At 41.9% G+C, this 22196-nt stretch overlaps 1 protein-coding gene across 2 annotated transcripts in view; it reads right to left on the reverse strand.

Annotated features, from left to right (window-relative positions):
- Nucleotides 1-22196, reverse strand: part of CACNA2D2 (calcium voltage-gated channel auxiliary subunit alpha2delta 2) — a 2156122-nt gene that overhangs the window by 620395 nt on the left and 1513531 nt on the right. For both annotated transcript variants that reach the window (XM_069644058.1, XM_069644057.1), the window contains exon 6: nucleotides 6766-6904. In XM_069644058.1, the coding sequence (XP_069500159.1) occupies nucleotides 6766-6904 (139 nt within the window). The remainder of the gene's footprint in view (nucleotides 1-6765; nucleotides 6905-22196) is intronic.

Consider the following 22196-nt stretch of genomic DNA (forward strand, 5'->3'; position numbering starts at 1 on the left):
TACTGTTTTAAAGGGACGGATTGTGCTGCCAATGTATAGTTTGGAACAAATGCATTTTATCCCATAAATGACAAATTTTGTATTGCAGTTTATGAAATCTTGAATATTGCGTGTATTTCCATTCGGCATCTTGATTGTTTTTTTTAAGCATTGTCTGAATATTGACATTGGTTACACTTTCTGCATTTGTAGTTTCCCCTAAGAGTGGTTTGTTTCCACATCTGGGGCATGCCAGTCTCAGGTCTTTTCTCCAGAAAGTGTGATGGGCTTAGCAGATTTTTAAGGTTTTTTGATTTGCGAAATGTGACTCATGGGTTTTCATCCAAATAGGGAAGCAGGTCGTCATCTAGACATAGAATTGACCAATGTTTTGTCAGTATGTTCCTAATTTTATTTGATTCCGAACTAAAAGAAGTTATGAAACTGACTTTATTTATTCCAACATCTTGTCTTGATTTTGATCTGTTTTGTAATAGATCTGTCCTTGATCTTTGCATCGTCTTATTAAATGCCTTATTTAGTTATTTATTTTCAACTCCTCTTTCTTTAAATTTTTGGATCATGATTGATGTATGTTTCTCAAATTCATACATTTTTGTGCAATTCCATTTGATCCTTAAAAATTCACCATATGGTATGTTTTTTGTCACATGATTAGGGTGATTGCTTTGGGCATGAAAAATATTATTGCCAGATGTAGGTTTGACATATAAAGTTGTGTTGATTATGTTGTCTTCTATATATAGTTCCAGATCTAGAAAGCTTATTCTGTTGGCACTTTCTTGCAGTGTTAATTTCAAATTATAATTGTTGTTGTTCAGGTAGTTTAGATATCTGTGTAGGGATTCTTTATTTCCATTCCATATTATTAAAATATTGTCTATGAAACAACCCCAATTGATTATTGTCTGTGAAAGATGGATTTTGCCATGCATGTTCCAACTCAAAATGGCCCATGTAAAGGTTAGCATATTTGGGGGCAAATTTTGCACCCATTACAGTCCCTTGTTTTTGCCTGTAAATCTTATTGTTGAACATTAAGTTATTGTTTTGGAGTGCAAAATTGAGCATTTTCCATTAACATGAGAGTTTGTTAATGGTATGAAATAGATCTGGTTTTCAAGAAGTAGTAGGTGGTTTCAATTCCTTTATTATGTAAGATACTGGTGTATAGTGATGCAACATCTAAAGTTACTAATATGAAATTTGCTTCCCAATGAATGGATTTGAGTTGTTGAATAACATATTTAGTGTCTTGAATGAATGATGCTAGTCCAGAGGCAAGTGGTTGTAAGTTCTTATCTATGAATTGTGAGATGGATTCTGTCAATGATCCTATACCATTTATAATTGATCTGCTTGGTGGTCTTTGTGGATCTTAGGAATGAAATAGATGGTCGCCAAGAGTGGATGTGAATTGTTCATGTAATCATATTCATTTTCTGTAGGAAGGCCCTCGTTTAGCAAATTGATATTCAAACTTTTCCATTCTTGAATTCGGACTGGTAGAGGATTTTCTTTCAATTTCTCATAGCATTGATCTTCATTTAAATGTTGTGATGCCATGGTTATGTAATCTTTTGTCTACAAGAGGACAATTGTACCACCTGTGTCAGCTTGTTTTATTGTTATTACATCATTCTTACTTAATTCTTTCAATGCCAATCTCTCCTTGTATGTTAAGTTGTATCTGATAGTTGACTTTTTTCCTTCCAAATATTTTTCTCTTAAATCCTTTAATATCGCTGTCAATCACGTTATCTGATGCTAAATGAGGAATATATTTGTACTTTGGTTTCAATGTAGCCTCTTCTGACAATCCTGTATCAATATTCAAGTCCATTGGAAATTATTACAGTGTGTGAACTTCGTCTTCCTCTTGGATATTGAGTAAATTGACTGTATCCTCTGAGTGAACACCTGTTAGTTGTTGGGTGTCCTGACCCACGTTTGAGCTATCATACTGCAACATTTGGTGCTGTGGGCTTAGAAAATCCAAGATGGCCAAAAAGCCCACATGTGTGCCAGAATCCAGGAGAACCACACAGTTTGTGCGTACACCAAAATGGCTGCCTAAGTTGCCACCCACCCGAGCATGATGGGCCAGGGTGCCATGAGTGGAATGGGTGCCAAGGTAAAACAGCAGCGCCTGTTAGCTCAAAAACCCTTTAAAATTACCTTTGGTTTCTCTGAATGCCAGCTCAAAATGCCTATTTTCAAACATTGCAACACATCCAAAAATCTCACTGAACACCAGCGGACATCTGGCAGAATGAAGTATGTGTGCATACAAAATCTGGGAAGATGAAGAGCCCAAAACAATGTTCATAACAAAACTGGCTGAGCTATGCATGTCAGCAGCCTAACTGAAACTGGATTAAAACCACCAAAATCGAAATGTTTAAATTAACTGAGTGACCTACTTTTGAGTGTCACATAGTTTGTAACTGTTAAAATGTCATAGTTTTGAACTTAGAATCAGCAGTCTAGCTGCATATGTAAAAAATGTATTGACTTAAACTGGGGAACAAAAAGTGACATTTTATCTGAAAAATGGCTTAAAGAGATTCCAATTCTGCCTGACAGGTTCCCAGGCCTGGCTGCATTCTGTTGCCCCTGCCAAAAGGAGGTCACACACTCTCTGATTGAATTACCAGGGGACTGCAAGAAACTAAACAAAGGGCCCAGGCAGATGGTTTATTAGGGGGGTCGTAAATGGCTTCCTTTTGAACAAAGCCCTTCCTTGACTCAGGCAAATGTTATATTGGGGTCGTCATAAAAGTGGCTTCCTCTTGGCAGAAACAGGGAGGGGCAGCCCCCTCTGAGGACAGGCTGAGCTTAAAGAAAGTGGGCAAACTGGTTTCTCAACCATGTGACCTGGGAAGACACACCCCTGTTGGCCAGAATATGATTTTAAGAAAGATGTATAACTCATGGTGCGGACTTGTCAAAATTATCTAAATGATACCATAATTCTTGTGATTTTTCTGCCCACAGTTTAAGAGGTTTTAGGACCCGGTGGTATGATCTGGGGGTTTACGAGCGGAAAAGAGGTTGTTACTCTAAATGTATGCAGGTTAAAAATCTGACACTTCCTTATCTAAATGCCCACATGCCTTGCACACAATTGTATACATTTGGAGAAAAATCTGATATGGGGGAAGCTACTAAAAAGCGCAAAAAGTTACCAAGCTCCTAGAAACGCCAGGGTCGGAACAGTGCCTCCCATCAGTAATGCATGATGTGTGTATGCAATGACAAACAACTGTGTATCTGTGGAATATGTATTTGGGTCAAATATAGATTTATGTGCAATTTGACAGGGGAGTGTCCTTTCTGCAGGCCATAAAACAACATGACCATGACTCACATTTCCTTTTCCCTATCAAGGAAGAGAGAAAAGCTTGACCAATGATCAGTTGAGAGAGGGGCTGGCTTAGTGATGCTGCGCACACACCCACTTTCAAAAGACATAAAAAGAGCCACTGGAAGCTAGAGAGGACATTCAAATCCAGTTGCTGCAGAGCGTTTTGCCGGACCACACAACATCCAGAAGATACCAGTTCCAGACTGACTCCAGCTACATACTCCAGAACCTAGAACTTATACTTTAGAACCTAAATCAGAGGCCTAAAACCACAAGCTGAGTTCTCTGCAGCAGGCCTCAAATCACTGCAAGCTACTCACAGCCGGGTGAGCTGCTTGAATCCCTTGCCAAGAACTTTTGCCAGGACCAGTGCAGAGATCCAGGAGCCGTGCAGAGACCGCTGTATCCGGACAGACCAGACCAGTGCCAGACCCGACCAGACCAGACCAGACCGTGCAGAACCGCAGACCCAGAGACCAGATCGCTGTGAAGTGCCGCTAGCCTGATTGATCAGATCCGTGACGAGACCCAGTCCTTCCAAATATATTGTGAGTACAGCTAGGACGGGGCAAAAACCAAATCTCTTAGTTTAAAGCAATATAATTCAATCTATTTAACCTAAGTAGAACTGCCTCCTAACTGTCACCTGTCATTTGTAAAGCTGCACCACTGTCATTTGTCAATTCTGCAGCTGCAAAGCTGTCACCTGTCATTTTGAGTTTACTTTAAATCCGAAAAACGACCTTTACAAAATCGTTCATATCTCTGGAACCGAACTTGGTTTAACTTTCCTCTGAAAGCTTAGAATCTAGGCTTTCCAACAAGCCTAGAAGCGACTTCCTACTCCTTATACTTGTTCCGCAATCACGAGTCACGCACTCGCTAATTTTACCGCGATTTGCAATTTGGTTAAAAATCCAGCCACGTGTAACCATCAGCAGTCATTTCTTTCCTTGCTAAAAATTTGTTTGCCTCTTAATCACCATCTCTGAATCATTGCTAAAGTGAGCCTGAACTCATCCCAAGTATCTCTCACTCACCCCGAACCTCCTAAACGGAATTAAAAGCATTTCAGCATATTTCTCACTTCATTGCCACCACATTCAAAGCACTTGGGCCTGTGTTTTAAAACTCATACCGGTTTTCTCTAAGCTTGCTGGGGGGGGGAAACTGGATTTCGTATTGTATTTGATTGCATTCCTGAGAACTGTGTGCTCCTCTTTCCATCTACTTCCATGTCTTACATTGCATAGGGGAGGGGGTTGAATTGCCAGAGAAAAAGTGATTATCTTTTGCTAAAATAATCTCAAGTATTCCTGTACTGACTTTTATTCCTCATTGCTTTTCCCTTGAAATCATAAAAGTATTTTTGCTACTTGATCCATCCTATACTAACTCCTCATTGATTATAAAGAAGTGTGCTAGTGTCAGATTACCCATTGTTTATTAACATTATATTTATAAGGGCGATATTGATTATTAATTTATTATAAAAGCGTGGTATCTATATTTTTGTCTTATTTCTCAAATAAACCTTTTAAACTTGCAAAACAGAACTACTTCTTGGCTCAGTGGGGTCAGGGGGATTCTAAGAGAGGGGTGTTATATAGGGGTAGTCATCCAGAACTCATGAACTGGACATAAAGATACCTCAATAAGGGTTTCCATTCAGTATCCTAGACTAGGCATTGACTTAGCTGTAGTGTTGAATTGAATCTTCTTACATAGTTCTGATGGGATAGGTTTAGTTAGTGTTTCTTTACGTTTGGCCAAGCTGGAAAAGTATTTCTTAAGCTCTAGTCGCCTGCCAAATTTGTATAGATCTAAGTTAGTTTCAAAATAATCCATGGTATTGGAGGGGCTAAATGATAGTCCTTTATTGAGTGCTGGGGGAAGTTCCTTCTCTTTTAGGCTCATTACTATGTTTATCTGAATTGGTTGTTTTTTTTATCTTGTGAGCATTCCTTGATTTTTGCCTTGATCCGCGGATGCTCCCCCTCCTGCCCCTCATTGATGTCCTCCACTTTTAGTGGGTTGTTGAGATATTGGATTTTGCAGTGGCTTGAATAAAGGATATGTCTTGGTTTGTCTGCATTTTTGGTACTCTTCTAAAAAAGGAAATTCCAAAGTCGGGTCTATTGATGTCAATGATGTTGCTTGAGCTGTTTCTATTTCGCTTTCATTTGCTGATTCTACATCAGATGATTGTGTAGAAGCTTTTTCCAAAAATCACGAAAGTTCTGGTTCACCCTTCAACTTTATGATCACTAAGCATCATCTCAACTGGTTTAGGCATTGTATACATAATTGTCATATTGAAACATGAACACAAGTTAGTATGAGGGAGTAGACAAAATATCATGTTAATATTAACAAAACAAAAGCACAGCACTATACTCAATATCCTTCCCAAAGCAAGATGGAGGAGAATGTGATGACGCGATCACGCAATAGGGAACACAACCGCATCATCACGTTCACTATAAATAACAGCCATTTTGTATAGAACACGTTTACCATGCTGCGAGGAACAATATTGTAGCTGAAGGAAACCACTTCTTTAAATTAAAGGTGAGTGACAATAGGAACTTTAATAAATCAAGACAGATTGTCTAAGATGAAGTATAAGCCTAAACAAAAATACAAAAATAATTTGATTTTGTTTTCACTAGGTACTTTATTGAAAAGTTTAGGATAGTTTGAGTACATTTAAATTAACCCAATTCGGTGGTACACATCAAGGCTTTAAATTTACATTGATAGAGAAGCAAATGTGAGTAGCATATTCATTTATCTATGAAGCTATGTCAAATTTGAATGTCTACTAGCATTAAATTGTAACAATGCACTAACCTGTAAGATATGTCAATATATTGGACAACAAATACCCGTTTGATTATTTATATAATTCATTTTCAGTTAAAATTAAGAGGCCACAAAGCACCCCTTCTGATGAACCATTGTAATAAATTGGGGAAACATTTGTCGAGGGAAACAATGAAATTGAAATACAAATTTTACATGAAAATATTAACAAGAAAAGAATCTATGATTTTGTGAAAAACCTGGAAATGATAATTATAGCAAATTAAAAACGGGGCGCAACAACAAGGATGCTCAAGTCTTTTTCTTCTCTATAGTTAATCAGATTATTGGGCAGCCTCAATAATTGAGTAATAATTGAGTATCCAACTATTGCAGCCCACTTACAAGAAGATCCAGACAGCCAGCAGAACAGAAATATTGGAGAATTTAGCCAATTCTGTTTCGTGGTATTTTCACCCACCCCTACTTCAAAAAAGTAACTCTTAATATACATTATATATGTAGTCGATATTTAAAAGGTATCTGCATTCACCCTTGAGCTTGCAAATTTGCATTCAGCAGGAGTTACTCACAGCCCTTGTAGATGTCCGTAGGGATCTGGACAGCAGCATATGAGTAGTTGACTTTGGTCTTGAAGTGAGCATCCTCTGTGAAGTCCAGCTTCAGGGAGTTGGATGGTTCCTTTTCCACTTCCTCTCCTTCTGGGTCATCCTACAACAAAAGAAGAGCAAGTGTGAAATCCAGGTGAGACACATGCATGAAGGAAGGAACATCAGATGTTCTCAAATATATGTTATACATGTAAGGTTCTTCTAAAGCGATCACTTAACTGAAGGCAGCAGGGCACGGTGCAAAACATATGGCCCTATTGTTATACATGCTTTTCGTTATTACAAATGCACACCATGAACTACTCACAGAGAACAAAGCCTTGTGAAAAGATCAGGTGAGAGGACCATTACACAAACAAGCACTGAGCAATGCATGAAGACAAATAATCCTGTTAATCCCTGCAAGTACTAGCCAACTTCCTGAAAAGATAACACTGAGCATACCTGTAAGGGTGTTTCACAGAGCTCAATGCCTCTACAGGCTTACATCACCGCAAAGGCTTTCCCTTTACTGAGAAAGCAACATGGGTACCATTCTACCACACAGTGTACATTATGACCCATGCCAATCAATCCAACACCTATCAAATGACAGCAAAGAAATACAAGGGGAGTATTTCAACAGAGGTGGCCATTGCTTTTGGGATGTGGTGATGTGGTGTTTTATTGGATAAGCCACGCAACAGATGCGAGATGCTTGCCTCACTATTTATATTCAGTGACATTGTTTTGATTAAGAGATGTTAAAGTTAAGTTGCACTTATAAAAACCTATGAAATTCAGTGAAAATACTTTGTTAAAGGGATGTTATGATTACAAGTAAAACCGAAAACCCCCAGAAATTTGCCAGTTATGGTAAGATAACTTGCGCCACCACCGTGCACTGCTAAGACTAACAACCAGGACATCAAAGATGACATCACAAGTGTCATTGATGACATCACTGATGACATCACATATTAAATAAATGTTGATGAAAAGTCCCTACAAGGACTAGCGCCCACAGATATGTATGGAATCTCTGGTGAGCCAGATAGGCAAAGCTGATGCAAACAAATTAATATACAAACTCGCTCTACAGATGTTTTGGACTACACCTCCCATAATGCCTAGCCAATGGTAAGGGATCATGGGCATCGTAGTCAAAAACATCTGTATTTTAATTTGTTTGTATCAGCTTGCCTAACTGGCTCTCCAGAGATTCCATGCATACCTGTGGGGCCACAAGACTTATGATAAAGTACGTGCCCAGCGATATCTCAATGTTGGGCCCAGAAGTGCCAGGGATGGATTGCATAACTTCTATCAGAAGAATGTGGTGGCTAACACCTGCTCGAGTGCTCCAATCTGGCATCTTGAAGCACACAAATATCCAACCTAGATCCGGTATGATTTTCATAAATCAACAGTGGGGCCTGGAATCTGTATTAGTGTGTGTTCCATTTAATGTAAAATAACTATTCGCAGATACATGCCATATTGACCACTTCTGAGCAAATCGAAATGCTCAAAATTAAATCAATAATGACTATTATTGACTACATTCCGATCATTTTGATTTCAATAGCAGACAAGGAAATATCAGAAAGCATCTCCCTGCAATAAAAAAAAGCGACATGCATTTGCTCAGCAAGAAATATTTTAACAAGGCACAACCTCTCTGTGAATATCTTTTTCTTCACTACACTTTCAACTTGACTGGCAACATCCAATTTAACACCCCAGGGTGACAGCTAAAATATGGAAACCTTCTTTCATTTTAAGACAAATAAACCATTTGCTTTTACATTACACCATTTCGCACTTTTGTTAAAACCATTCCAGAATAACCAAGCTTACATATTCTTATCTCATAAAGGAAACCGTGTTATTTACTGAAAGGAAACCGTGTTATTTACTGAAGTAAAACCACATTGAATTAACCAACATGTGTTGTTGATTTTCCTTACTCATTATTACGCTAGCATTTATTAATGCACCACCACAGTTCCTAAACCTATATTGCTATTACCATTAAGGGCTACATGGTGAGTAGTTGGAACTTCCAACCTTTATAATGAGCGGGCTGAGCCAAAGGGCACGGTGTTGGTCTGAGTCCAACAGTGGGGACGATGCATAGTATAACTGCTCAGCACAGTCAAACCAAGGTGTAGAATTAAATTACAAGTGCTCAGTAAATTCTAGCTGTGGATTAGAACTCAACCACAAACATAAGCATAGAAATGTAACCTTGAGCTTTCAACAAACCCAAGCCATGGAGAACAGGTGAAGCACGAGCGGTCAATGGAATCAGTACACTTAAGGATACTAAAGTGCAAATGTACACAGAAAGCAGCTTGCCTACGGGTGGGAAGAAAAAAAACATTTTTGACCTCTCGAGTACTGCGCGGTCCAGCTAGTACACAAGCCCATTTCACTGGGAGGACACAAACAGCAGTGGGACACTGCAGAGCTACAACTACACTCACGTAGTTTCAATAAGGCACTTGCAGTCCAGCACATACTTAACACCCAAGAGCCATCCATTAAACAACAGGCAGACAAGTTATCTCTTGTCCAATACCAGAAGGGTAACCAAAATGAGGCAACACTTCCATTAAAACCTCATGGGAGACCAGGACAATCAAAATTCTGAAACAGGCTAATTAGAAGAAGGGCCGGCCCTGGGCCGGCTTACAGAGAATCCCACTGTCCAAAGTGTAGAAACAGGGCTGGGCCAAACCAATGGAGGGCGAACGCCTGGAGGACGTGGACATGCTACTCACCACTTCCTAGACACATGCAACACTGCTCCGTGGAATTACCTGTCGTCAGCTGTGCAGCAGATGCACTGGCAGATGTATGCATGCACCACAATAGGTGGTGCACTGAGAGTGGAACCCAGAGGCAGGTTCTCCCTCCAATACTGAAAGCAGAAGGAAAGCTGGAGGAGTGCAGAACTTCCTGAAGATGCTTACAACGGGAGACACCCATGACATTAGGGATAAACTATGATATGCCTGAAAAGGACCATGAGTGTGATAGGGAAATCATTGTTACGGCTAATAGCTGTGCTGAGAACCAGAGGTTGTGAAGCGACCTAAGAGTTCTGAGGAAAACCTGATCCCCTCTTGAAACAAATGGCATTCTTATCACATACATTAATGCACATTCAAATTTTTCCACGCACCCTTTTGCCTGTGGGTGATCCAGTTCTGTGGTATTATGTACTATTCCATACCTCACAAGGAACTCCTTAACTTCTCTGGACATTAGCTGGGGATCGTTGTCTGACAACAGACATGACGGAAAGCCCTTTTCTCCAGAATTAAGGCTCTAGAAACCAAATCGAGCTACTAGACGTGAAGTCTCTCACGACACATACTTCCGGCCACTTAGACAACATGTCCATCACTACTATCAAAAATGTATTTTTAGATCTCCTAATATGGAAAGAACCCAGTAAATCTATTGCAATGTCCTCGCACAGTTGCCAATTGTTGTGTAACGGACAACACACAATAACACGGAAGGGTAGGTGTAATGCTTCTTTATTCAAGTTATCTTTTCTGCAGCAATGACCTGAACACCAGTCCACCTCTTTCCACCTCAACCATCTCCCATAACTCCACATTCTACATTCTGATCCTCACCATTCCAGCTTCCTCTCACTAAATTCTTCCAATGACACTCCAACTAAGTGTCTGTCTCAACATGCGTCAAATGGTGTGAGCTTGAATAGAATGGCCTCCAGTTCTCTCATTTGAACTGGAACAAGGAGAACGGGAGGCTTGGAGAGCAGCCAGTCATTGAATGGTCCTCCACAGGTTGGTGATTCATTCATCATAGAGAGATAAAAAGCTGACCCAAGTCTCATTGAATTCGGGTTTGTGTTCTTCCTGCTTGTAGGTGAGCCATTTGATCGCAGCTTTTTGCACATGGCTGACAGCCATCTATACACTAGCAGGTTGCCTTTGCTTTTCCGTGACATCAAGACATGCCTCTTTGTCAGTGGCAGGTCTTTCACAAGCCCCTTCTTGTGTTGTTTCAATTAGAAGGCCAGCAAAGAAAGGTCATTCATAAGAATGGTTTCAATGTTCAGTTTAAATTGGTGTCCAGTATCATGTGGATTCTTGCTTTGATATCATTCCACCAGCAATCTAGGCAGTGACATGTTAAGAGCAAATTTGAGTTACCAGTCTGTTCAGCTAAGTACATGCTGTTGGATGTAGAAGAGCTGCAGGTCTGGCTAATTTTGCAAGCTCTTAATAGCTAATCCAGCCATTTGCTGGGCTGCATTGTTTCCCACCCGCAGCTCCTTTTCCCAATGAAACTTAGTGTGTGCAAGTGGGAATCCTGGTGGCCTACACAGCATGCAGTATTTACCGCAGAGAAGTCGTCGTGTGGATCCAGCAGTTAATTAAAGAGGAGTTACATCACAGATGGAAAGTTTGATTTGAGGGCAAGGTTTTCTATTATGTTGTCTAGTGAGGTTTTTATCTTTGGGTAAGACTTGATTTTGGTAGTTGGTAGACCAAACTATTTGCGCAGATCTGTAAACAAGATTGTCCTGACGTATGATGTGAAGCACTTTGTACATTCCATGGTACAGTTTGTGTGTTGGACTTCCAAGGAGGATCAATAACACTTAGCTAGCACAGATGTCGGACTAGATTGTGCCTTTTGTGTTGGTAGATGGGAGTAGGGAGACAAACTTGTCTACTAAATGATCATTTGAACGGGGAAGATCTCTTATGGCTGGGGGTTCACTATCAAATCACTTTAGAGTGTCTGGCAGTGGTCATTCAATCAATGCTGCACAATGAATATGGTGATCTCCAGACGATAGTTCCCGAGTCCGGGGAAGCTGAAGTCCCCAAGTCTTAGAGGCACTTTTAGATTTCCAGAGCCAGCAATGACTTACCTTTGGGATACCAGGGGGACCTCTTGAAGATGCTTTCCATGTTAGATTAGAAGGCACAAGTGCAGGGGTATGTCGACTATGGAAGATGTGTAGGAATCTTGGCAGACCATTCATCTTGAGAATTGCTCCTCTAGATTGAGAATGAAGTTGACACACTATTGGCTGTGCAAGGTTTGTACCACTTGCAAATGCTAACTCAGTTCCTGGGATGCTTACCCTTCGTATTAAATGTTATTCTCGCATACTATGTGTCAACAGTCCATTATGTTCACATACTTCAGTGATCATCTGACTCTGCGTCCAACCATTTTCTCTCCCAGTTACCCTATCGTGTATCCATGAACTGTAAATAAACGGTTTACCCCACTGCCACCTCTTTTCCCCTGTGGTAAAAGCCAGACACTAGTAACATTACTATATGGCTTAAAACCTCTGCTGTACTGTGTTCTTTCCCACTCAGTGGCGCTAAATTTTATTTTCTCCCATTACCTGCCACCTAAATGTGGGACATTATTTACTCTGGAGGTGAAGGAACCAACTCTGGAGGCTATGTAGTGTTGTTTACTCGGAGCATAAATCTGTCATATTTAAAATGTCTCTTTAGGGACTACTGTACTACATATTTGTTCACCATTGGACTTGAAGCGCCACATATTTTCAGGATGCTACCAGTCTTATGAGACAAAAGTTCTTACTGAAATTAATCTTCTTGCAACAAATCAGCTTAGAAGTTAGCAAACCGATGGTCGAAACCTAGTTCTGTATTCCTCCTCATACAAGGTGTACTAAAATCAAATTGAAAGAGAAATTGTAGAGAGGGAGATGTACGTGTCACACATGGAGCCCGCCCCTTACCTCCGTCATATTTGAAGACCAGCAAGAAAACACTCTGCATGACACCTGTTATTGTCCCAATACTGCATCGTAGATATGAAAGACGTTATGCGCTCAGACAACCGTATCGAATGTACCCTCAAACTGAAGTGGTAGAAGGAAGTCTGCAGACACCATTGGACATTGGAAGAACTATAAGTGAAGTCTGACAGGTGTAAAATGACATAATGAAGAGAAGAGACAGGGACGCACTGAAATGATACATGAATATGCAAAGAAAAAAATGTAACTAAAGTAACAAAGTAAATGAACACGTGGATACGAAGAAAACGTAAATACTGAGATAGAAATAGTAAGAAGAAATGCAGTAGATGTATATAAGCAGAAACACAAGGTAGATGAGACATACAGAAGTAGAAAATATAACAGGGGTAAAGCAGCCATGATGAGAAGGTGGATGTCAATTTCGTATAATAGTAAGCTGCAAACCGCAAGGAGAGGGACTGAGGCAGAAGAGCTGACAGGCACTGAAATACAGATTCATGATAGAACAAAGAATATTTGTTTGGCTAAGGTTCAAGGATACCACAGTGAGAAGCAACGGGAAAGTACAAAAGGAGTCGAAGAGGATAAGGCATGTACAGTTTATAGTGATATTTTCGAATGGCATATTTTCGAATGCCATTATGTTGACGCAATTATGCCGAATTTTATTTTTTTCGACATTTTTTTATTTTTATTTGGTTTAAAATTGGGGGCGGGGTCCAACCATGCCCCTGTTTTTTTAACACTTTCTTTTACGTACCAAACAAAAAAACATAACATAAAAAAAAATATATTGGAAAAAAAATGTCAGCAAAAAGTTTTCGACATAATGGTTTTTCGAAAATATGTATTACAACATATCACCGGATACCGCCATGTACGTAACACATAGTTCTATTAGATTAGGCAAAGGAGTAAACATTTGGGAGTGCCATGTGTTAGACAATTAAAAGTGAAGAAAGCATATGCAAGACGGAGCAACCAAGTCTCCAGGGCCAAGAAGAATAGTAGCACCCAGTATAATGGAATGAAATAGCACTAAATGGGTGGATAGAATGGAGAAACCATGGTCTCCTCACAAATGGTGCAATACCAGAAACCAAGGCATATTCATAATGCTCCAGAAGACAGCAATGTACCTTCACTCCCTTAAAAGTTACAGAGAAGAGAACAGTCAGCAAGGCCAACTACAAAGAAGCAGCCTTGGTTTAGGGCCTAACTGATGAGAAATGGTAAGGCTAATTGGCCAAGTGGGCAGTTGTCTGACCTTGTTCCACACACCTGGGTTTTGTTTTGTTTATGTGCTGAATGTCCAAGGATGGAAGAAGATGCCAACCAATCAGGATGGCCTATGCAATGGACTATTCATTGTTGCAGAAGCCAATCTGCTGCTATTTAACTGTTATTTGTATTATATGCAGTAAGAGGTTGTTTTAGGCATGCCTACCAGATAAAGGGCAGCCAATGATGTTACTAATACCTAAATGAGCTATAGGTATATATGTTCCCTTAACCAATCCCTTTGCCCGATAAGTTTTTACTTTTTGTCACATAGTGTAAAAGCAAAAGGAAATATTGAGGCTGAGTACCCCAAAAGGAAATACACCAAACACAGGTTTATAAAGGTTCACAGATCTTTATTCTAAAACTGTACAGTTACAAAGAAACAAAGTCAGATACAGATAGCTATCTGACCCTCAGTACATCACAGCGAATACCAACCCTTTCGGTGTGAGAAGTGAGAGGTACTGGACATCTAAACAGTTGTCCATTTTATACATTTGTGATCATAATGTCCAGCCCCTCTGCAAGTTAATAATTCATGGTCTAGAGTTCGTGCCGAGTTCACTTCTAGCTTGTCTGACAATATGCACATGGATCATCCTCAATTCACTTACAAACAAGTCACAATGGCAACAGTGTATTCTCGGATTTAACAATAAGCCTTAACACATGTCCTTTACAATGTAGTTCAGCTAGTGTCCACGTTCAGTGTTTGTTCGGCATTGTGGTTGATGTATGTCCGAGGATCAGACTTATTGGTGCAGACAATCCTCTGTCTACAAGTCAGGCATGGGACAAGGTCTTTTTACTCAACCCAAACATTCGGCCGACGGACAGTTTATACACTAACTAACGTACAAAGTTCAGGGCGGCTCAGTTACAAGCAGGAAACACTGTCCACCATTTTAGAACACAGAGTTACATTGGAATAGAAATCAAAATGGCGGATGAACCTAAAATGGCGGCGAAGTCGATCTAGAATCGGAACTTTGCAACGCGGTTTTCTCCGCAGAGCGACTGGGCTTAGGCCAATATATACAATAAAGGAGGCACGATATGATATCCCGTTTAACAATAGGATGACATCACAGCTGATGCATATTGAGCAATCAAGCCTTTGTGTAATGGAAATGTATTTGAGAGTGTGTGAGCTGTGACTTGTTATGCTTGCAAGATTTCCCTGCTTTATTTATTTGATAATAAAGTAGTGCTTTGCCATATTCTTTGAGTCTGTCTGGTTATTTGGGCCAGTAATTAGTTGTTATGGTAATCCCTTCCAGCACTTGATAAACTTCAGTTGCTACTACACAAAATTAAATGTGGCAAACATTCGCTGACTTAGAAAGTCCACACTAATGAACTATATGTAAATTGTTGCCTGAGCTGTACTGACCTGGGCTTCAGCATAAAATCTGATCAACAGTCATCCCGCTTGAAAACTCCTGGGCTCAGTCTACCGAGATGTGAAGCTGTTGCTGAATTGCACTCAGAAAAGTGTTGGAAGTGTAGAAGAGCTATGGGATCATGTCTCCACGTGTACATGTAATGTGCGAAACCACATATCTGGTAGTGAGTGATATGGTGTTCTTGAAAGACTGGACTAAACATTAAAGGTGATTCACGGGCTATCTTATTCAACAATTACGCAAGTTACAACCTGGGAGCATTTTAGCTATAATGTTAAAAAAAAAGGAATGTATGTGGCTCGGAGTCTGGTCCTGGGAAGCTGCAAGACAAACAAGGACCTTGAAGTACAAGAGTGGCTCGAGGAAGTCTGTAAACTGGCTACTATGCAAAAATAGATATTGAAAACAAGGGAAGGGAGACCTTTGAAATAATATTGTCCCAATTCCTATCAGTTGACAGCTTCCTACACTGATATTGTACGCCCCCTCCCAAATGCACTATGTCAGAGAGGTCTACAATGGGGAAATGTTTTGCTTAGCAATTTCTGCTACTTACACTCACAAATTTCTATTTTCAGTTATGCACTGTATCATATGACTCCAAAGAGTTCTTCAATATAATGCTATTTTTTATTGGTAAAATGGCTGACCAGTTTCACAACATAAAACAAAAAGCATTTGTTGGTTAGGTCATAGACTTGAGGCCAGCCACTCTAAACCAGAAATGTGGCATCACCTATAAGGCTGTGACCATGAATTCCCCAAGCTACCTCGGAGGCCTGCAATCAACCAGAAGGACATGCGCAAACTTGAACTCAGCCAGTGCAGAAAGGAAATAACCAGAAAACACACCTTCTTTGCCTACGCCCCAAGACTCTGGAACCTCCTCCCCATCAACATCAGACTTGCCCCCTCGCTTCTCCAGTTTTTGAAAGAGCTTAAGACCTTCCACTTCAAGGAATGGCTCCTCCCTAACACCTAGACCCATACACCCTCCACTCCCCACCTACATGAAGCGCTGTGATCTGCTCCCCGTTTCCTCCCCTGGTTGATTGTAGATCTGTTGCTGCCAATTGCCCACCCTCCTCTGTTATCTCCCCATTGGCCTATTCTCTGCTTCCCTCCCTGTGTTCATCCCCCTATGATTGTAAAGCACGCCGTTGCTTCCTGAAGCTATGTACGTGCTCAATAAGCACAATAATAACTACAATAATTGCAGTCCAACATTAAACGATGGTCTAGTTTTAGCCCAGTGCAGCGTTAGATTTGTACCACTTTCAAGGATACAGCCAACCACTCGATCCCGAATCCTCCCAACTTTGTATATGTGTTGCCTCACCCGGTCAATATCTCTTAAAATATGGGCTCCAGTGGGAGAATGCCACCACGTGCATGTCTTTTGCAACACGTAGAACTGTGCCTTGAGAATGCGAAATAGAGGCATTGCCCATCTTGATGTGGACTCAAACTGAACTTTTACCACTTGACAATCTAATTTGGGAGGATATGCGTCTCTCCAGCTCGTCTCTAAATATTCCATAAACAGTGTCATTTTACTTTAGATTTCACCACCTACAACCACAGAATAGTAGGAAATGATGTTCACAAAGTGAACATATTAAGGGAAATAATACACTACATTGCACCCTGACAGTGTCATAAAGGGGCTCGCTACCGGAAACCCCCAATGCATCACATTTACATTGTATTCGAACCTCCAAATAAGCAGTGCACCCAGCTATCAGCCCCAAAACACCCTCACCCAACAAAAAAAAAAAAATAGGGAATATCAGTTACTCTCGTATCTGTCCATCAATACCAACAGTGTTACTAAAAAAAAAAACATGGTATCGAGTAGCATCATAGCGGATATGCGTACTCTGTAATTGTTCCAACGACGGCAGTTTATTTGAGACACAGATCTTTGCTTCAGGATATACATTGGAGCTTTGCAGTGAACGGTCGCACTTTCATTTGGTCGTTTGGCTGAACAGTCTTCTTTGCAGGTTGCTAGGATATGACATCCGGATTATTTCAACAAACTTTTTCAGCAAATTGGCAGTACCAGTCTGACTTGAATTAGATTTTTTGCCTTGAGAATGACCACAGAAGGTCGAAACACGTGTCGGCAAATCACTCTGGCTGATGAAAATGACTTGAATACAAGACATATTGGACATTCATTTGTGTTTTTCTAATTTTGCTGGATTACTATCTGTCATCTCATTGGCAGTTTTTTGAAACATTTGGAGTCTAGCAGCGCAATTCACTTAGTGGAACTCAACCTTTCTTGGTTGTGCTGTCCAACAGTGTTACTCCTTCGGTGTTCTTATACCAATAGCATCGCCAGCATGGGCACAACAAGGCCTGATATGACGGAAGTCTATGATTAAAAAAAGCATCAATTTGCGCCTAAAAAGAAAGCGTGGCATTCCATATACATCACCAGATTTAAAATATATATATATATATATATAGTTACACCACTAGAAAAACTCCTGTCGAGAATGAAATCTGCTTTTTTTGTGCACCCAGTCATTAGGTGACAGTGTTCAAGGAGTTGGCCAAGACCACAGGTATAGTTAAGGGTTATTTGGCTTACCACCATGGGATGTGCTAACCTATTCAAGGGGAAAAAAAACAATTCAAAAGCCAGGGTCTTGGGTTACCTACTGCTACCCCCTTCTCTGGGTTCCACTCCTTCCTGACAGTCTCTCATGCCTTTCCCCTGAGGGCCCGAATCAGCAGAGTTGCGGACCTCCATGGGGGATTATGAACCTTTTCGTTTCGCTACTGTCCACTTTGGATTTCTGTGGATGCGAACCCCCTTTTTCTCATCACTCTCCATTGCGTCTCTTCCTGGCATTCGCCTTCCAGTCTTACCCGGGTTCCGAGGGTTTAGGAGTGCGGGAGCTCATCTGAATCCTACAGAAGTGGCAGGTTCTCTGGTGTACCATGGGCAGTTCTAAAACCACAGACCTCGGACCAATATCCCAAGAGCTCGGTACGGGGGATGAGGCAGTGCATGATCCTCCTCCGGAGCCAGTACCCAAGCGAGGTCCCCCCTCTGTGAGACCAGTGGATGAACAGAAGGGACAACCTTCCTCCCTCCCAAACTTCTACACACATTATAAGAGTAGCTGCCATATGGTGTAAGTGCATGAGCATGTAATGGCATAATCTGCCATTTGGTGAGAATGCCAGAGTATGAAATGCCAATAGCTGCCAAATTGCAAGAGTATCTGGGCATATCATGCTAACCTCTGAAAAATACTTGCAGACTCGGTAGATGGCTCATATGCAACATGCTAGTTTTGGGAATGGAACAAGCCCTTCATCCTACTGCTGGTGATAATTCAAGTACCGTCACTGGGTAATACCATAGATTAGCACCCGTGGTGGGAGAGCCAGCCAATCAGGTCGCTTGGATCGCGGGCCGATTCCCACGATCCAAACCCATGTTCCATGCAACCTAATTCCTGCTCCCCGCCCTGCCATCTTGGCCCTGCCCTACCCTCCCCTCTGGTCACTGTTCTCTTCCCTCCTCACACCGCTGCCCCACTCACCTTATTCTTTAGATGGCGGCACAACAGCTGCCACTGCTCCAGCCTCCCGGGCAACCATGAAACTGGAAGAGGGGCTCTGCATGGAGCCCCGTGTTAAAGATCCACGGCGGCCATCTTAGGTACATTTTATATATGTATGAACAGGATGCCGCAAGCGCATCCTGTTCATTCATGCAAAATGCATTACTATCAGCAACCGGGTTTCCGGATTGGCAACCCGGGTTGCTAATAGCAATAACACCCGATCTGGCTGGCAGAATCAGGGGGTAACAGTGTTGGTGCCCATCGTTAAGTAACTTGGGCCTGGGCCTTTACCACTCAATCCGGGCCATCGGATCGGGTGTTATTGCTTCATTATTACAGCGCTTAGAAGCTGTCAATCTACATGACTATAAACATCAGCAAATTATTATTGTATGATGCAAGTATAATAAAGCCAACCTATGGACATACCTAGTACATTGTGCGAGTTGCTCTTGTCTTCTGGTGAAAGCTGGCACTTTGGGCGAGTATCTTGCATTGATGACAGTACTTAACCATTTCAAAGCAATACTTGTAATATATTGAGACTATGTGAACATAACATGGCAAAAACTAGCAGATGATGGTAACTTGGACATGCAAATGTTAACACCCGGCGAATCTTGATGGTACATGGACACGTGATCTCAATGTCTACAGTAGGAATGAAGAAAACATGTTCACTACACACACGTCAAAACTGTTGGCTTCATTAATGCTTGTGTTCTACCTTTGCATATACATTTCTTTTCACAGCAAACCACACACACAGACAGGAATGTGATTCTGCATTCATACAACACCAGACAAACGCGGTTGTCTCCTTAATGGCACTTCCCCCGACTGTCAAACCTATCTCTGCTCTAACCCATTACCCTCCCATTTCTCCAACTCCTGACCACTTCTCTTAAAACGTAAACGTCAGCGACAACAATAATGGGTAACAATATTGCTTTTTCTCGTTCTTATGCAAACCGTTTTTCCTCCCAGTAAACTACATAGTTTGCCATTGTGTCTCCCAGAATGCATTGTGATTCCCAGAATGCACTCACACTGATTTCCTACATGAAATCCACCACCTGGAGAACACATCGTTTGGGTGCCATGGAGTCACCTGAAGATCGTTTCTCCTGGCCTGGTCTTTTTCCTGTAATAGATCAGTGCATTCTGGGAGATGTATCATACCTGAAAACATAGGTATTCAAAAGAAACCCCATTGGTGTCCAGATGACAGAGTCCCTATTTTAATCACGCTAAAACATCACACATACAAGAAAATAAGCTTAGTCACCTGCTAGAAGTCCATGCATGTATGCAAATTCCTCCCCGCCTCATACTATGCCTTCCTTTGGCCACTTATTTCGTCTTCCACACTTGCCCCCCACCTTCCCCTTCCTGCAGGCAGTGTCCGGCCCTTTTGATTAAGGATGCTAGCGCCCCTAAGTAGCAATTGTCACGCTGTCCAAGGTTGTGGGGAAGTTTCAGGATGTTTCGTTTTACAAAGAGCTGTTCATTTTTGGGAGGTGAACCCCCTTTTTTTAAAACTGAGTAAGCCTGGGTGTATTGATATGGGCGGGTCGGACTTCTGTCCTATGCCTCTGTGTGGTGACGTGGTCCTGGTGTCATGGGCCTGGCCTGAGGTCATTGCGTGGAGTGGTGTGTGTGGTGTTGGTGTCAGTCTGTGGGAGGTTTGGTTGAGGGCAGCTCACTGCATGCTATTCTGGTTTTGAGCATCTTTGGCTTTGTTCATGCTTTCCTTTTAGCATTTTGGTGTAGCTGCTCGTGTGAGATGTTGTTTGCTTCTGGTTATCTCACGTTTTGTTCACGCCAAGAAGTGTTACTTTCATCGTTTTGTTCCACTTCTTATTTGGGTGGCTATCGCTTTCTTAGCATTGCCCTTTCTTGCGGTCCTTTTCTGGGTATGTGGTTTGCTTTGGGTTATTGGGCTCCCAGGCATTTTCCTACTTTGGTGGTCACTTTGTAAGAGGTGTTTGGGGCGTGTGGTGTTCGCGGGAAGGAGGGATCTTGCGGTGCTGGTCATCTTTGGTGTTCCGTTCTGATGGTGGTTGTAACAGTAACGGGGGGAGGTGTGTGGTTACTTGGTCTTGGTGTCATGAGCGGTCTATCCTCTCTGCCCTCATCTCCCCAGGTTGTGCCACAGGGCATTGCCCGGTTTGCCCACTCCTAAAAACGGCTCTGCCACTGACCACCATAAAATGGCCTTTGCTGTGTCCATAGCACAGATCCTTTTAATAGTACAGCAACACCATTCACTGGACATCATAAGACGACTTCCTCTGTCCTGAGTGGTGAACCTTTAAATGGCACAGCAAAAGCGTTGACTGGACATGATAACACGGCCTCCTCTGTCCAGAGTGCTGAACCTTTCAATAGCGGGACAGCATCCTATGGTCATGATAACACGGCCTCCTCAGTCCAGAGTGCTGAACCTTTCAATAGCGCTACAGCATCCTATGGCCATGATAACACGGCCTCCTCTGTCCAGAGTGCTGAACCTCTCAATAGTACAACACCACCACCCACTGACCACGATAACACGGCCGACACTGTCCAGAGTGCTGAACCTCTCAATAGTAAAACAACAACACCCACTGGCCATGATAACACGGCCTCCTCAGTCCAGAGTGCTGACCCGTTCAATAGCGCAGCAGCACCCACTGGTCATGATAACACGGCCTCCTCTGTCCAGAGTGCTGAACCTCTCAATAGTAAAACAACAACACCCACTGGCCATGATAACACGGCCTGCTCTGTCCAGAGTGCTGAACCGTTCAATAGCGCAGCAGCGCCACTGGTCATGATAACACGGCCTCCTCTGTCCAGAGTGCTGAACCGTTCAATAGCGCAGCAGCGCCACTGGTCATGATAGCACGGCCTCCTCTGTCCAGAGTGCTGAACTTTTTATACGAACAATAGAATGCTGAACGTTCTATCCAAAGTGCTAACACATGAGGTTCTTGTGTCTCCATGGCAAACACTGACTAGCGCCCATTTCCCATGCATTTCCCACAAAGGCACCAGGAATATTCAAGAGCTTGACATCTGACCCCGTACTCAATCAGCAAAGCCCCTCGTTTCATCATGAAATTGGTGCCTATTCATTTGAACGTGCTTTTGTTCGGTCCGTGCAAGGAAGCAGGTGCGGCGCGCTTAGCCAAGCAGGGATTGTCCCCGGCAGAGCCCCTTCCTACATGTGATTGTCTGAGTCGAAGTGCTTCCACCCGTAAGTGAGGTGAAGTACAGATACCCAATATATACTCAACGTGTGCCCTGCTTCCCGGACCGTGAGTGAAAGGACAGGGACCATCGACC

This window comes from Ambystoma mexicanum, chromosome 2p (assembly GCF_040938575.1).
Source record: "Ambystoma mexicanum isolate Mex_15411 chromosome 2p, UKY_AmexF1_1, whole genome shotgun sequence".
Classification (NCBI taxonomy): domain Eukaryota; kingdom Metazoa; phylum Chordata; class Amphibia; order Caudata; family Ambystomatidae; genus Ambystoma; species Ambystoma mexicanum.